The sequence below is a fragment of the Phaethon aethereus genome (assembly GCF_964289735.1).
Source record: "Phaethon aethereus genome assembly, chromosome: 11".
NCBI classification, from domain to species: Eukaryota; Metazoa; Chordata; class Aves; order Phaethontiformes; family Phaethontidae; genus Phaethon; species Phaethon aethereus.
In genome coordinates this window covers 4,475,329-4,493,615 of record NC_138587.1, presented here as the reverse complement: position 1 = coordinate 4,493,615, position 18,287 = coordinate 4,475,329, and the positions used below count along the sequence as shown (strand labels likewise).

At 40.4% G+C, this 18,287-nt stretch overlaps 1 protein-coding gene across 1 annotated transcript in view; it reads right to left on the bottom strand.

Annotated features, from left to right (window-relative positions):
• Window positions 1-4,532: 4,532 nt before the first annotated feature.
• LOC309408774 (contactin-3-like) overlaps window positions 4,533-18,287 on the bottom strand; it is a gene marked incomplete at its 5' end in the record, with an annotated part of 80,216 nt that continues 66,461 nt past the window's right edge. Inside the window, 10 exons of the mRNA XM_082004721.1 lie at window positions 4,533-4,716; window positions 5,305-5,473; window positions 7,365-7,477; window positions 11,342-11,528; window positions 12,127-12,242; window positions 12,422-12,656; window positions 13,536-13,606; window positions 14,342-14,491; window positions 14,589-14,747; window positions 15,543-15,660. Of these exons, the coding sequence (XP_081860847.1) occupies window positions 4,616-4,716; window positions 5,305-5,473; window positions 7,365-7,477; window positions 11,342-11,528; window positions 12,127-12,242; window positions 12,422-12,656; window positions 13,536-13,606; window positions 14,342-14,491; window positions 14,589-14,747; window positions 15,543-15,660 (1,419 nt within the window). The 3' untranslated portion in view covers window positions 4,533-4,615. The remainder of the gene's footprint in view (window positions 4,717-5,304; window positions 5,474-7,364; window positions 7,478-11,341; window positions 11,529-12,126; window positions 12,243-12,421; window positions 12,657-13,535; window positions 13,607-14,341; window positions 14,492-14,588; window positions 14,748-15,542; window positions 15,661-18,287) is intronic.

Genomic DNA, 18,287 nt, shown 5'->3' with positions numbered 1-18,287 from the left:
TCCTCCGGCGAAGATGAGGCGCTACCTGCTACTCGGGTCGCGCCCGCTGTGCTGGCTGCGGGCGGTGGGAGAGGCGCGCGGGAGCAGAGCAGCTCCCCGCTGGAGGCAGGACAGCGGCCGCGCGGCGCCCGGGAGGACCCGAGGTCTGTCCTGGAGAGGATGTCCAAGGGCAGCGTGGGGGCACGCGCCGGTCTTCGGGAGCGCTGCCACGGGAGCGTCTGTCTGCACCTCCTCATCCCGCAGCCAGCGCTTCCTGGCGGTCTGGCAGTGACCGTCCCACTGACGCTAGCGCGGTGTCCGCAGCCGTAGCTGACCTTGGGGAAAGACTTCCAAGCCGAAGGCGAGACTTCAATAGCACCTCGGAGAAACAGCTCCCGTACACGCAAGGTGCAGGCAGCCTCTGCTCTTCGCTTGCTGGGGCTGTTGAGATGGGTCTTAAGCCTGGAAAAAGACAAATGTCTCTCCCTTCTTCACAGGCTCTACCTTCCGCTTCCCGGCGAGACGCAGGCTGTGCGCGCGCCAGGGAGGCACCGATGAACTGTGAAAAGTCTGCAGGGAAAAGCTCTTTTCTAAGAGGGTAAGACTGATTGCTAGAGATACAGTTAAGTGGTGTACTATCTCCCCCACACCATGTTGTAGCTTGCACAGACCTAAAGAAAAGTAGTGCCTCTCTTTATCAAGCAGGCTTGATGGAACAACAGTAACATACATTCAGTTATATCTCTGCTAAACATATCCTGTTTTATTGCTTTTCAGGAGTTCAGAGCATTAGCATAAAACAATCGAGGAGGTGGTTTTTCCTAAGAGAGCGAGTGCCTGTTTACAAATTCATTTTATTTTCACAATATTCCATTGTTGTTTATTTCAGACGGAAAACTGTCAGATTAATGCACTCCCTCATGCAGGACAGCTTGCTTTATTGCCTGTTATTAAGATATAACATATATAACCTGACAGGCACTGCCCACGTCTGCATTCCACCAGTGAAAGGCAAATTAAGTAGAAAATGGAGATCTCCAGTATTTCTTACAGCTAAAGTGGTATTAGTTTTTAATTCATTTTGTATTCATAGAGGATCCTGCCTTTTCACAATATATCTGACAGAGTAAACTGTCCAGAGAAAAGGGTTTTTTTAATGCTTATACCAGCTACCTAGGAGAAATTCAGACTTTAGAAGTACAGGAGTCATCAGGTCCCCTCTTATAAAGCAGGTGATGCTGCTGCGGGTGCTCGCCCTCCTTGCAGCACCCGCCTCCAGCCTTACGTGCCGTCGGGAGCTGGAGAGGGGCCTGGCTCATCCCACCAGGGGTTCATCTTCCCCGCTCCTCCTCTGCCTCTGCTCTGCTCTTCGGTAGCCTTCAGCATTACTGAACAGCGTGGAGGAACACAGCTACGTTTTTGGATAGGGTATTGAGAAGAATACACTTTACAATAGTGTTTTCCTAAAAACTATGACTCAAGCGTACTACTCTGTCTTACTGGACTTCAAATAACAGCAATTGTAAGTGATAAAGTGCTGGCTATTTTTGGTGCACGTACAAGTAGAAATCTGCAGTTCCAGTCACACAAGCAACATTATTGACATTTTTCATTATCATTGATTTCCGCCCCCCCCCCCGCCCCAGGACCGAATTGCTAAACTTGGTTAGTCACAGAAGCTGCTCTGGAAAAGCCTGCAAGAGGTAGGCTGGCTCAGGGACAGGTCACGTTATGTTTCTTACTGGCTCTTCACCTTTTCCTCCTGTTCTTTCCCAATAGCAACTTTTTTCCAACTCTCTCTGGAGAATCAAGTCAGTTTTATTACCACAAATAAATGTTAACTGAATTAACGTGAGACGAGGAACGAAGTGGGGTCAGTTTAAAGGAAGACTAATCTGAACATTGAGGGAAATGCAGCGCAAGGCAGGTGTCCACCTACAACCATCCGAAAGGGAAAGCCCAGCGGTCTTGCCTCTTATGTATGCGTTTGTAAATGTGTCGGGATTATTAGTAGCCCTTATTGCAGCCCCTGGATCAGCTCTACAGGGGTAGAAACTATGCTTTAAAAGCTGAAAATACGTAGTCCTGTTTTGCCCAGGTTGTCAGTGAGAAGGTTTCACTGCTAGAAGGTCTCTGACTTTATGGGAAGCTACAGTATATACGGAACAGGCAAGCTGCAGGGTGAAAGGCCATGCAATTTAATGGTAAATAAATTATTATAAAGAACTAGCTCTGCTTCAATATAATGACATTATTTATTTGTTTTGCAGTTCAGAGGAGAGGAAACAGCCTAACTGGCTAGACGGGAAACCAAGCCGGGGAAAGGGAGGGGGCTTTTTGTGTCTGGTGCTGCAAAACCTGGGGGCAGAGGTAGAGCCCAGAAGCTTGAGCAGAACCTCGCATCCCTGCCCCACGCATGTCTGAGTCAGCGAGGGCAAGACCGGGACGTGTTCAGGTCCTTACTCCTCTTGTCCCTCCTACCCTGCTTCCTGTAGCAATAGGCCTGGGCATATGGGTTGGAATTTTAGTCTTTTGGTAGCAAAGCTACTGCAAGGGAGACCACTCCTATCCTGCCAAGAAGTGCCAGTTAGCAGAAAGACTGTGGAAAACACAGACAAGGATCTTTACATGCGGCAAATCCCCGTGCGTGCAAATATGTAATATACAGACAAGCAATACTACGTTGAAATAGTCTAGTATCCCTCAATGTAATAAATATTTTATTGGCGTATTAGAAAAAAATGCATACAGATAACCATAGGATACACACACAACTGGAAATTTAAGGATAAATTTAAAACTTTTCAATATGAAACAAGGTACTCGGTACATATCTCATGGAGATATATAACTAGCAATTAAATAATACAATGTAATCGCATGAAAATGGCAATACAGGAACATGGACTAGAATTTTGTGAAACAAGAATAGAAAGATTCACCCTTTGTCGCATGAAACGTAACTATATACTTACTAGTAACACCTGTTTCCATCTCCCACCCACCCTCCCCCTTTGCAAGTGTCTGAAAACATCACTGGTTAGCCACATTGAAAAGCAACTAGCCATTTATAACTATATATGTACAGTATATACAGATCTTGCTTACTTCAACAGTTAGCACATATTTTCATCTGGATGTGATACTAAGAAAGACGCTAATTTTCTATTTGAATGCATATCAAGGTATTTTTTCTACAGTGCTACCATAATTTCATTAATCCTTGTTTTCTCCCTTTATATTTCTGTGTGTTGTAATAATACTGAGATTTAAAAAACCCAGAAGCCCTCTTTATAAGGATAAGCTTTCTGTCACATGAACACTTGCTCTTCCATGTATGTGGGCAGCTCTCTAAAAGGTGTCTAAAAGGCTGAGCTGATTAAACTCACAACCGTAGAAGTCAAATGTACCAGGTTTAATGCATCTTTAATATATTGCTATGAAAGAAAGCATAGATTTCTCTATAATAGCAAGCCTGAAGTGTCTTTGTGTAATTTTTTATTATAACCTATAGCATTGCCATAAACTTAGCAGAATCGTATGACAGCAGTGGGGTGCATTTGAGTGCCAGAACAGGTGAAATAAATAGATTTGAATTGGTTAAAGAGCAGCAGGAAGGAGAGTTAGTTACGAAGGTAACACTGAATCAAGGATGAGTTTACAGTGTGGTAGACAAAAGAGCATGATAGTTTGGGGCTGCATGTTTGAAAGCACCACATCAGAAGGTAGGTCCCTTTTCATAAGGCCGTGGTGCAACTGCATTTCAGTAATGCTGCTTTGCTAGTGAAACACATGGACAGGAGTTCAGAAAAGGGCAATAAAAATTATCCTGAAGAAATTGGTTATGAATAAAGAACCTGGTTAAGAAAGATAAGGTGGGGCTATAAGGAAATTAACTTTGAAGTCTATTGATGGAGAGGAAGGTTAGGTGCTTGGAAAAGGTACATAAATGTACGCTGCAATAAAAGAGAGAGCCGCCTTTGAAACACAGCCATGAAATCATTTCTTAAGAGCAGTAGTGGAAGCCCTGCCTCTTGGTCACCCTGACATGGACTGTGCAAAACAAACATCCCTGCTGTGACTTTTCTTTTACCTCCCAGCTTTGATTTCTTGCTAGATTTAGAATGAAAGGCAGTAAGAAAACTGATCCAATTTACTGGATTATGAACATTGTCTTAAGAATGGCTGCTTAGTCAAGGTGTTACCATCCGATTGAAAGGCCATGTCTCTTGGTTTCATCTTTTGTATGTAGAACAATGTTATCCTAACAATGCAGAACACACCCAAAACAGCTCAGTGTCACTGCAAAAATGGAGCTTCTCACTGGGCTAAGCTCTGCCTCGCAACTCTGACCACAGTACCATTGACTTCCCTCTCTCTTACACTGTATCTGAAGTATGTAATATGTAAACTCCTTTGGTTCAAGTATTAAGGCATTTTTGATTCCTTTTTAAAGGATTCGCTAAACTTTACATGGTATTTCTACTTCAACCTACAGTGAAATATAAAGAATTTAAAAACACGTCAGGATAGAAGAAAAACATGCATTAACCACTGCATTTTTTTTTTTTATAAAAGCACTTTTCTGAAGTAACTGATTCATTTTTTTTTCCCCCAGTAAATGGAAGCTGTATCATCACAACACTGAATGAAGAGTCAAGGAAAATATTGTTGATAGGAAGGTGGACACACTGAAGATACTCAAGACTGATGGACCAGACCCTCTTGCATCCATACCTGTGACAAATGAAAAAGGTCAGGATTAAATGAAAGCATGAGTATCTGCTCTGTCAAATTATTACTCATCCTAGATGCTAAGCAAAAATTATTGTAAATTTTTACTTCTGACAAGCAATTAAATTTCACAAAAATACACTCAATATTTTTAAACTACAGAAATGTATTGCAAAATGCTGACACTATACAAACGGTCTTCACTTTGAAGGTAAGAATAAAAAAAAAGGAGGAAAGTAAAGAATTGTAACATTTTTAATACCAATTTACATGGTAATTTACCAGGTCAATGGAATTAAGTTTGTCATGCATAAGGGCATGAAGATTGTTCATTGCTTTTCTTTTTATTACCTTATTACCGTACAACATACAAGCATTAATTCTTTTTTTCTCCTCAGCAATAAGGACTCAATTCCTCCAAAGACAAGCTGTGACAACTAATGGGTGTCAACTGCAAATTTAGCAGTGGTTCAGTACAGGAAGGCAGAGACGTGTCTCTCTGTACCGTGGCTTGTATAAAGGAGGTTCTGATATTGGCTGGGGACCCTACGTAAGCATGTGAGCAGTAATAGTGATTTAGCTTAAACCTACTAGCTAGTCTGGGAATCAGGATCTGATCGCTGCTAGCGCCATCTCCGCCATCACTTGTTGCTTTAACTTCTATAATGTAATCTTCATTAAACTGGAGCAGAAGTTCTGCTGTTGTCTTGTCCGTGTTCAGCACATTCATATGGGTCTGACTGCTGGTCCTGTACAAAACCTGCAACACAAACCAATCCCTGTAGCACATCATTTCATTTCAGAAACATGTGTGTTTCTTGGAAACAAGGTTTCAGTCTTTAAAAGGATGGGATGAGAGAAAAGATCTGATTTTTGGTTAATATTATAGGGCAGGAATTACGTTTAAAGAAAGACGGTAACATCAATCAAGGTCTTTTATTCCACCTTTAATCTAAAGTGGCAAAATGTATAATGATAACAAATGAATAATATATTCCGTTGAGTATCTTAATAATGTATTGTTCTATAAATTATCCCACCATTTGGAATCTGTCATTATCTAGATCAGCTTCGTATGCCAATACGTAGTTTGGGAAGGAGAGAACTAAGCAACACTACAGACTATGTTGGAAGATGTTCTGCAAGTGCTGAGTGATTGATTCTTCTGTCATGGAACTTAACTGCGTTCGGTGTCCTATGTTTTAAAGAACAGGAGCTACATCTGAACGTCACAGCCCACTGCTCAATACGATCAGGCAAGAGGAGGGATTTAAGAGCAACATCAGCCTCTCTTCGGCCCCGAAGGGTCCCTAGCGCCAAGGCACAGAGAGAGGTATGTCCTGGCAGAGTTAAAAAAATACGTGGATCCAGTGCATTCACCTAGCAGAGTTTCACAAATGTGACAAGCCGGGAAGCTTGGCAATTTCCCATTGCAAAAAAACCAGCAATCCCAACTTCCCCAAAATAACAGCAATAGTGATGAAATGGGGGGGAGGGGGGCAGGATCCAAGCCACTGGAGTTACACCCACCCACTGCCACCCTGGAGCCATGCTCCCTAAGGCCGTGCCTTGCTCTAAAACGCTCTCGGAAGGACACGGGCGTATGGCTCACTTCCACAGCAGCCGCACTACGGCCGGTGCTGGTACTGTCGATGGCATTTGTTGGTTCTTCTCTTCCTGGCAAACCAACCTTTGTTAACTGTACTGCCCTTGCGTTCTGGGATGAAAATGACCCAAGTGCTTTACTTCAGGAAAATTAACCAGCTTTATCAAAATTCAGCTTACCCTTGTGTACTTAGCAATGTTTGTTATCCACAGGGGAACCTGAAATGGTTGTGGGAGACAGAGTACGCAGTTTGAAACTAGATCTACATGGTACGTTTTTAGGTCAGCTGCCGTCTGTGAAAGTAGGTGGCTCAGCTAAGCCGCAAACAGGTATTTCTTGCCAACACAACTCACAACACTGCACAGTCAGATCTTCAGAATAAATCTTTTATGCAAGAATATATCATGTGGGATCCAGCTGTACACAGCTCATCAAGAACATCCTCAGCTATTCTCTTAAATACAGTTAAGATATAACATATTTAAATACCTGTACTTTTGTGCCCAGATCAGATTTAGAGTAGATGTAGCAATGTAATTTCTATCAAGGCAATGATCATGTCTCACAGTAAGTAAGAAGAAAAACGTTTAAGAATATCAGTTTGATACATGCGGTATTAATAAATATACCTGGCCAGCACTGGAAACTATACCCATCAGCTAAAGCTTGGATTATTTGGTTTCTTTCAAAATGTTATACTTATTATATTTGGATAAGCATTATATACATGTTAGAACATCCAATGTTAGAACATCCAAGCGATACAACCTGGATAAGAGGGATCCCAAGAGCTGTCAGTAATGCCCGCAGCTCCTGGCTTTGTTTGCATGAGGAGGAGAAGGCATTTTGTGTACCATTAATGGTAAAAGTACCGCGGTTTATGAGGCATTCTTAGAATACGATTTAAAATCTATAAAGAGGAGACACTACTGAAATGGTCTAGATGTGGTATTGTGCATCCTCTGAACTTACCGCCTTGTGAACAGACAAGAAAAAGCAAACTGTGGATTGCTTTCAGGTATTTTTCTGGTCTGTTTTCACTTACCTTATACCCAGTCACCTCGGACTCGTTCTCCATAGCTCTTACTTCCTCCCAGCTGAGGATTACCCTGGAGTCGGTGACATTCCACATAACGTTTCCTGGCGGTTGGCTGGGTGCTTCAAATATATAACAAAAGCATGACTTTAATTTAATTGGCATTAGTGATTTATTCTACAGTAGGAAATAATAGTTCAGGTAATTGAGTGTCATTACATGTCAGATGCAAAAGCAACTCAAATGCAGCCTCGTCGTTTGTACATTTTATGGCTCATGAGACTGAACTGGAAAAACGGAAGGAAAAATAGAACAGCACATAAATGTTATTTCTGAAGTTGCATTATCTGTTGATGATCCTTCATTAAATATAGCCAGACAAAAGCATATGTCTTGGGACATGGGTCATCAATGAGAACAAACTCTAATGGAACCAATGATGGTAAGAGACAATTTCTCATTTTAGTATATTGCCAAAAATAAGCAAATACTTGACAATAGATTATTTGTTAGACAAATTTAGTCTTAGTGAATATTCAAATCTACATGCTGCGCTGATTTACTTTAACATGTTTATAATGTAAAAATATTTGACACATTTTCTTTGTTGTTCTTTTAAGTCCAGGCGTGATTTTTGAAATGCAGTCAGCACCATTTCTGTATCTGCAGCTAGAACAACAATGGGCTCTGGCCAAGTAAATCTATTGAGGTTTTTTTTTTGTTCATTAACAATCTGAGACTGTTATTGTCAAAAGGACTAGTGCGCTTTTGGCTGTACGCTTTAATGTATCTTGAAACTGCCAAGCTTTCACGGAAGGCGAAGGTAAGTACAAACCTATTAAGATGCCTCAAGTTGGTTTCCCAGAAAATGGGTCATGCAGTGACACAATCGACAATTAAAATCTTTTCTAAATGTGTTAAGGAAAACAATTTACTGTTGCTGTCACCTAGTGGAGGCAACTGCTGCTTAGGTGGACTGTGCTACGCTTAGATGCTGAAGGTTCCGGTATTAAACACTGACAGTGGTTTTAAACACTCCTATGCATATGCTTATGGGGTTTTTTCTCTTTTTTTTTTTTTCTTCTCTTATTTTTAAAATCTTTCACAGAGGTAGCTCCCTGCCTTCTTTCCATGAGCAGTCAGACCAAAACCCACCTGATTATACTTCTTAAAGTAAACACAAAAATGTAAGAGTGAGACTTAAAAGAATTATTCCAAAGTCAAAGTCAAACCACCACTCACAGGTATTTTTTTGCCTTGTTCTGTATACTAAATAGAATTTAACCTGATGCACTAATAGCCACTTTTTGTAAATTAAGAGGAGACTGTTTTATTCCTGAGGCTCAAGTATTACAGCATATATGAATAGTTTTCACAGAGATATTAAAGCTGAATTTCAAAAGAAATGCATTGTTCTTTTAAATCCCAAACAAAATATTAATATGACATCTGAAAAAATGAAGAGTAAGTATATATGGAAACTGTAAGCCTCTATCTAGCACTTGACTTATGGAAGTGATTCAGAAGGCTGCAGTTCGCTTTAGACACCAAAATCTCCATCGCTCAGGGCTGCAGAACTTAGGTCAGATCCTGAACCACCACATCACAGAAATACACGTCCAGTGCTAAGCGTGCAAATAGCTACACGGATTTCTTCGAGACCCCTCAGATGCTTAAGGCTGGTCATATACACCAGTGCTGCTGACAGAACATTTGGTTGTATTTTAAGACTTTCTAAATACGAAATGCTTGTAACATCTCGCTTTATAAGCTTAGGCAAGTCTTTTCCGATTACTTGCCAGTTTATATAGCAATACTTTATAAAACAAAACTACACTTGTTATTTTGGGCTACGAACATAAATATTTCAAATATAAAAGCAAAGACACTTTAATGGTCCAAGACAAAAGACTGAATTTTCAATCTTGAAATATACTGCCAATTAAATGTAAGTATTTGTGTTTCTTGATGTGGCTAATATGTTACTGGGAAGTATCTTGTAGGTCATGTGGGTGAATATAAATGCACTGTGCACAGAAATCCTTCACAGTGAAAAATGCATCAATCACAAATATTCACGTTAAAGTAGAAATTGGGATTGATCAAAAAACATCACACAAATGAAAAATCAGTTTCTACTGCAGCAGTATAGAGAATTATTTGCCTTAGTCAATTCAAATAGTAGTTAGTTAGCAAAATCCTTCAGAACTGACATTATCCTGTACCGCACTGTTTTTGTTTTCTTCATTCGCCAGCAAGATACAGGGACATAATGCAACTAATTTTCCTTTTTAATTATTCTAGATCACAGTGATCTTCACTAAGGGCCTGATCCAGATCAGTGGGATCAGGTGCTCGTCCAACTGTCAGTCACACATTCCAAAGGCAGACGATCACTTAAAAAAAGGACTGAAAAATCACTGAGCTGACCAGGCTGGCACAACCTCTAGTGAGCAGCCAGTAGCCACCAAGATGATTAATTAGAGAAAACTACTCATCGCATGTGTCCTGGTTTCAGCCAGGGTAGAGTTAATTTTCTTCATAGAAGCTAGCATGAGGCTATGTTTTGGATTTGGGATGAAAAAATGTTGATAAGGTGCTGATGTTCTGAGTTGTTGCTAAGTACTCAAGGACAGTCCAGCTTCTCGTGCTGGCCTGCAGCGAGCAGGCTGGGGGTGCACGGGAAGCTGGGAGGGGACACAGCCGGGACAGCTGCCCCAGGCTGGCCAAAGAGATATTCCCTACCAGATAACGTCATGCTCGGTATATAAAGCTGGGACGAAGAAGAAGGAAGGGGTGGAGGGACGTTCGGAGTGATGGCGTCTGTCTTCCCAAGAAACCATTACACGTGACAGAGCCCTGCTTCCCTGGAGATGGCTGAACTCCTGCCTGCCCATGGGGAGTGGTGAACAAATTCCTTGTTTTGCTTTGCTTGCGTGCGCGGCTTTTGCTTTACCTATTAAACTGTCTTTATCTCAAACCATGAGTTTCCTCACTTTCACTCTTCCGATTCTCTCCCCCGTCCCACCGTGGGGGAGTGAGCGAGCGGCTGCGTGGTGCGTAGTTGCTGGCTGGGGCTAAACCACGACAGCATGTCAGGTACAAGCTACAGGCAGTGAGTTACTTCAGCCAATTCATGGTAACTATGCATATAAGATATTTAAACTCTAGCAAATGTAAGTTAATCTGAATTGGTTTAGTCCTCAGTGACAGTGACACTTGTTTTTTGCGTGTAATCATTTCTGATAAGCTAGCTTATTTCGTAATATTGATGATGCGACTACTTTTGGTGGAAGGACGTTAATGATTATTCCAGGGAATTTGACCTTTCAGACAGATTTAATTGTATGTTCTTGCAAGTCTGACAGAAACACTTCAAGATTGATGACCCTGATTCTGAGTTGTATCACAATGCAACAGCACACTAAAAATATTTGTACAAAAGTTAGTGCAGCCTCTGACAATCTGTTCTCCAGCTTAATTTTGCCTTTTCAATAGTAAAGTGGTCTCTTACGCAATTTGTTCAAGGGGAAACAATGGACAGGAAGGATTGTTTTGCATGAACTGTATGAGGATTATTGCATTTCAAAAGCCATGCCCTAGAGAACTTACTTATAAATATGTTATAAAACCCTGAAAAATTCAACAAGTCTCCTTTTCATTCCTTCAAATAACAGAAGTTTTTCTTTTAAAATTCTTCCAGTCACTTAGAAGAATAATAAAGGTTCCATGCAGAAATCATGTATCTTTCTGCAGCTCCACTGGCATAGTTGAGTTTCACCTACTCATCCTGCTAAAGTAGCAGAGGGTAGAAAATGGAAGATCTGTGCTCAATTTAATTGTGTAACAACTCCTCTAGTCTGTATGAAAATTCAGGTCACTTACTTACACATATTGTGAGGCCCAGTAATGCACCTATTTTTCATTTCCCTGCAAGTGCTAACACACCATTATGTGTCTCCCCACTTTAAATTCAAGATACTTACGTGTCTTTTTTGTGGTAGCATTTACTGTGGCACTAAAGGGACCTGCTCCTGCACTGTTATAAGCACGGACAGCTGTGTAGTATGCTAAGTTGCTCTTCAAACCTGTTATTCTTATTGATGTCTCATTCCCTGCAGCTTTTACTCTGTTTGAAGAGTCTTCTTTTCCACCATTATTCCAGTACCTAACCTAGCAGATGTAAAACAAAACCTTTTAAAATCTTGCATGGAATGGACTGCTCACCCACCCAAATGCATTGCATTTGACTCCTCTAAGTGCATTTTTTTTCCTCAGCTGAAAAAGGTAGAAATACATTAAAAATGTCAAAAATATATTTACTATGTAAAAAAATTCTTATCCATCTGTCTTTCATGCTTGATGCTCTTTTTAGTATGACTGTAGGAAAAAGGAAACTGAAATATTAGATCTTGCTTGAATTAAAAAATGACAAGAGGAAAATCATTACTTCATCTACAAAGTAAACAAGTTGACCTCAGAAAACTATCTTACCAAATAGTTTCTTTGGAAGTAAATGTAATTCTGAAAAAAATATGTCACTTTGAAAATACTGTTAGACACATGATTATCAGCACAGGAAGCAAAAAACACAATTTCATTCTGTGTTGTTTTCAGATACTTAGAAGAAAATATCCTTCTTCGAGGTGTAGGTGGGGCAGGAAGAAAGCAAGGTAACGCAGTAATCTTTTGTCAATTTGTGCTGCTGGCCTGCAGCCTGCATGGCTCTTCTGGCCTTTTACAAATGGGAGTGTATTTTAAATGAGCTTACTTCGTAGCCCAGTAACGTTCCACTACTCATCTTCCAGGGGATGGCCGTCCAGGACACCTCGATGACCGAGGACGACAGACTCGTCGCAGATACACCGGAGGGGGCTATGCTAGGCTCTGTATTTGGAAATCAATAAATGAGAGAAGATTAGCAGCACTGGTGACTGTGGAAATGAACATGCTCATATTCAAAGTGATCTCATTTACATTAACTGTTGCTATATTCTCTGATGAAACATCTCATGTTAAATATCTGGAGGTAGCTTGGTCAATCTGGAGATAACTCCATCACATACCTTCTTCAGCTGAAAAAACTGTCGTTACTGAACTAAATGGCCCTTCTCCTTTATTGTTATAGACACCAACTTTGACTTCGTATGGTGAAAAGGGCAAGATGCTTTCGTTCCTAAAGACGTATCTCGGTGTGTCAGGAGACGTGACTACAGTCTGTATCCATGTTGTGGTGCCAAAGGGGCGGAAAGCAACAACATAGCCAAACCCTTCTCCATTTTGCAATTCTTCAGGAATAGGCTGTGAGAAAAGCCACAGATGACAGAAGTCTGTGATGTTACATACAGCACTGGACACGTTGGAAGAAAATAGCGACAGACTAATGTACATCATTATAACCAGGTTCTGGAAGTGCATTTGGGATCATTCCATCAGCATATTAACTCTGGTACAGCAGAGCAAAACGTGTTCCTTTGACCCTATTTTAAGGCTTGCACTTCAAGAAGAGAACAACTTTTAGGTATATTTCTTGTTTTCCAGTAAGTATACTGTTTCAAGACACTCTTTAATATTTTTTTTTTCCCCAATTTCTGGTCACAATCCATAGTTCATAAAAAACCCAGTATTTTCTTAGCCAATTACTATAGAATCCAATACTTTGTACAGTGGCTCATACCGTCCTCTGATGTGATTATGAGTAGGTAACCACACAGAGTAGTATATGTTACTAATAGTATGCCAACATTTTTTTAACTCGTTAAAAACAGGCCACGTAATATAAAGTAGTAGCTGATGGTTCGTATTGGCTAGCACAGGCATCCAGAGTTAACGGTAAGAAAGCAAGAACTGCAAAGCTCCACTGAAAAACATAATTCTTTGGCTCAACCTTTGAACAATACTCCTTCCTTTTCCCCTGCCCTCCTGCCCCGTTTAGCTTAACATTTGTTTGAGAACAGAAGCGAATCTCAGACAAACGAACCGAATTTCCTACTGATTGCCACCTAGCACAGTAACGCACGAAAGCACAAGAGGGAAGGCAAACGTGCACATTACAGAATGTTACTGAGCACTTATACATCCTAGATGAGAAGCTGCTGCAGCCAGGGAAATTCATCTTTTAAGAAGAGTTTGAATGAAAACAATCATTCTCTGAAGAAAATTGCTTGCCAGAAAACTTACATCCCATGTTATGACCAGTTCAGACCTGCTGCCTCCTCCCCCACTGACTTCAGACGGGGGAATTTCGGGAACTGTGAAAAGGAAACGCAGAGTTGTCTATGCAGTGTAGGCACAACAGTCGACATCATGCAACGTTAACCCGGCTGTATGCATATCGCTTTTGCAAATCAAGGTAAATGCTCCCGAGGCAGGGGGGAAAGCCCCAGCCCCATCCTGCGTTCGCCGTGCTGCTTTCCATCACTGGGGCAGGCTGATGTTTTTCTGAGCTCTTTAAGAACCTCGCTAGCTGGCAGACTGAACCCTGTAATGCAAATGCTTATGAACTTCTACAAATTGGAGGCATGCTTCCCTTTTTTTAATAGGGTTAACTTATGCAAACGTATTGGGCAATGGCCTTCTGCCAAGTAAGCTCCTGGGCTTTTAATTGATGTGTTCTTCTGAGCCACATGCTTAGTACATGGAAGGTGTACACTGATCTAACACTAGGAATGAAAAAAACCCATCAAAATTAACCTCTTTCCATCCATTAATACCTTCAGACTCTGCAGCACTGCCTGAACTGACAGACTTTGGCATACTAAATACAGTGTAGATATATTCAGATGTTATGCTTCTGTGATGTTCAGTATTGCAACACAAACTGTCCCACGGCTAAATGGAACAACAACGAACAAACTAGTTACAGGCTTTTATATTCAATGGCAATTCCAAACTTGTTTGCAGAGGGCCAAGGATATAAATGCTCCTGGCTTATTTATTAATATTAAAGATTCTTGAATTAAAAACAAATAGAAGAACCCACTAACCTGCCTCTTCAGTTCTTACTTTTTCTGAGGGTAAACTAGGTTCTCCACCTCCTATTTTGTTACTGGCAACTACACGAAATTCATATTCAACCCAAGGATTTAAATCCACCACTGTGGTGGTGAATGTTTTTCCATCGATCACATCTGGAACTATTAAAAACAAAAAGAAAGAAAAAAGAAACTAAGAACATGATGTCCCTGGTCGAAAACATTTTAACGGAACCCGTAACAAGAATTGTGTTTTTACCTGTTGTAACTCGCTGCCAGCCAACTGAGAAAGGTGTCCTTGCTTGTATGGTATAAGTGGTTACTGGGCTGTGATTATCCGTGCCTTCTTGCCAGGAGATCTGAGCCGTGGTATCAGTTATTTCATCCACTTTCACATGTTCAGGGGGCCCAGGTGAGCCTAGAATCAGATTGAAAAACAGACAGTGTTTTGTAAAGCCAGTACCCTGGAAACCACTAACACAGCAGTACGGATTCCCATTTTATCAGCGCTGTGGGAGGAAGAAAACAATTCAGATTGGAATAAGAATGCTTGTAATTATTATTTTACAGCCACTAAACTTCACTCTGATAATCTAATTCTTAAAATACTCTGAACTGCAGCACAGATGACAGGGTTTTGTTTTTTTCGAGAACCTTTGTTCAAGACGATCCCTCTATCTTTCCAACGTCTTTTACTTCAGTCCTCCATGTCCTCTTTTAATCTGCTAATACATCTCTGTAGTCTGCCGATTTCTTATCTACAGCTATTTTACTGTATGATGCACTGTAGCAATTTTTCAGCACAACATCTGATCAGCACCCTGAGCAGCCATTCAGTCAGGCAAGCTTTCTGCTGCCTTCTGGAAAAGCCTGATTCCAGGCATCCTGGCAATAATGCTGTTTTTTGTTTCATCTGCACTAGCAAAGGGCGTTGAAATAACTCTTATTCCCCCTCGTCAGTGACTTGAAGGACTGTCAGTGAGAAAAGATGTAAAGTCAAGATTTATTATATCCTTCAGCTCTTAATTTCTCTGGGAAAAATTAAGCTCCATCCAAAAATTGAGCTAAAATTCTCCCTAGCTGCAAGGCAGAATCACATAATTCACGTCGTAGATGAACTGGGCTTTGTAATCTACAATATCCGTTGTTTCTGTAATCTACAATATACAAAAGTTAGAAAAAATAAGTCATGGTAACTGGAGCTGCGATTTACCTCGTACGATAAGGTCTGCTGCAGATGCTACGCTATCCACTTCTGTCTTCACCATACAAACATATTTTCCACTATGTTTCAGCTGGATGTTTCTAATCATTAAATCTCCTGATGCACTCTGTCGAAATACAAAGTTCTTATTAATTTAAATGTACTACCTTGTAATTTAATATTAAGATTGTATTTGTAAATGGGAAAGAAATCAACCAAAAATGTTGAAGATAAAGTTGCTCAAAAATTGCATTGGCAGACAGCCTGCAGGATAGCAAGTTATTACGCATCAGCTGCTCCGCAGTAATTGTCTGTAAGCGTTTTCCTAATAAACATGAGGTAGTGTCCCTCTTTTACAGGAGAAGCAAGCTACAACATGGTTAGCTTGTACTGGGAATGTACTTCCTGACTGCTGTTGGGAACCATGAAGAAAGTCAGTGCCCTGTGACCACCCACTTGTCTCAATGCCCTAAAAAAAAAAAAAAAAAAAGGAAAGCACGGTTTCGATGGCCATTACCCAGTCTGACTTGTAGACAGAAATTGTAAGAGTAGTTATCACAGATTCTTAAGTTCAAATCTGCAACTGACAAAGCTGAATTTGGTCCATTTTACAGACTATTGCGAGCACATTTTTATTTAAAAGTTGCACATTTTGGGCTAAATTCCCCAATTTTACAAGTCTAAGTCCTATTCTTTATTCTTCATTGAGTATTTAATCTTTGGTAATTTTTTTCCCCCCATTGGTCTCTCTCATGCCATAGCATGTGGTTGATCTCCTGAATCAAGGGAAACATACATAAAACTTGAGTGATAACTGTAACTTCATATCACAGTAGGGCTCTTTGTATAGCATTTTTTTTCTACATCACTAAACCTTTGGTAGCCAGTGTCACTTCAAAAAATCTCCCCTTTGTGTCAGCTGAACTAGTGCTTTATCCCAGTTCACACTGTATTTTCCAGGTGAAAAAATCTCAGTCAGATTTAAAATTTCAAAAGCTTTTTCTTTTTTTTTTTTTTTTTAATTCAGTGTTTCATTTGAGGACAGAACCCTGTTTTGTGGGTATTTTTAGCTACTCTGGCCACATGACTGATTCTTGGGCACACAGCAGTTTGGGAGAATGGGGAAGACATGATTCTGGAGTTTATTTTAGTCTTAGAAAAAAAATTTAACAACCTTTCCAACCATTTGATTATTTTTCTTTGTATCATGCTCACACCCATTATTTTGGCATTACGATGTCTCACTTCTTTATTCAGCACGAGCTGAAAACAATTCTGCCTGATTCCCTTCCACATGTGTATAAACACCATGCCTGGTCTTCTATGAAAGCACAGATGTAAGCACTTGCAGGACAATTCAGTGCTGATTGCCTACAATGCATTAGAAGTTGAGTTGAAGGCAATTTAAAATCCATCTGCTTGTTTGGAAGTGGACATTCAGGGAATGACCGACAGTAGCAATGCATACTCACAAGCAAATCATGTTCTTTATGAACTTATTTTAGCAAACTGAATTTAAAACATCTCAACAAAGGGGACTGTCAAATTGTGTAATTTTACTTGAAATAAAACGCACCAAAAATTAACACTGCATTTAAATTATTTGTGGATATTGTGGGGAAGAATCCCAAAGCACTGGGGAAAACACAGAAACCCACAGCAGCAAAAAGCTACAGTTAGAAGGCACCCTCACCTCCCATGGCCGCAGGCCATCAGCGGTATCCACATTCTTGCCTAGCCAGATTAAATCTTTGTCAGCGTGGACGAGTCCAGGTGACACAGTAAGGTCACCTTTCTTTCTCCATGCTACACAGAATACAAATAAAGAGTAGTCCATGCAGTATGAACAGCTGCTGAAATTGCTTTCGCTTCTCCTGACTGCGTAACGCTCTCAGCCATTGCTGGGCTCTATAAGCAGGTGATACCCGAAACAGTTTAGAGGCAATCTGTTCAAAATTTTGGAATCTGCTTGGTTTGCCATACTCTTTGTATAAATCATCTGCCTAACAAACAAAAAGAGCAGTAAGACAGTGTTACATCCTATATTTTCCTAACCATCTGGAAGACCAGGTGGTGGTCCCATAACATTCCCACTAACTACTACATGTCGGAGACCTCTGGCACGCGTGACAGGGACTTCCAAGACATCATTACACAGAATCTATCCATTGAAAAATTATGTTCCTTTTGCCATGTTTATGACCAAGAAAGCTGAAGCTATTTTTACACAGATATTTTCCTTTAACAAATATACACTACAACTATTAGAAGGCTTAGAATGTATTTATGCTTATTTACTTACCACGGCCTGCATATAACTCCGGATGAAATTATTCCAGTGACTTTAATGTGATACAAAGCCCATAAAATATTTCTATGGATTTCTTGGTAACCTATGAAGTTTTCTACTAACAAGCTTCAACCCCTCTCTCGACAAATAGGAGTTTAAAAAAAACAAACCATAAATGTCTATATTCCATAAACCCCCCTAATTTTGTCCCTTATGACAAATTTCCAAGTAAAACGTTCTAGATTCAGAGTTCTGAGTTAGTACTCACCCTGGATTTTTCTTCAGCACTGACTGAGAATTTTTTGTGGAAAAACTACTTTTTGATGCTTTTTCCCCTCAAAGACACCTAAACATGGCTTTGATTTGGAATTATGCCTGTGTTTGTTTTAGGAAAAAGCTGGAATTTTTAGTGAGAAAAAATACTGCATTTCCTAATCTGCTTACAAAACCTTAATTGAGCCAGT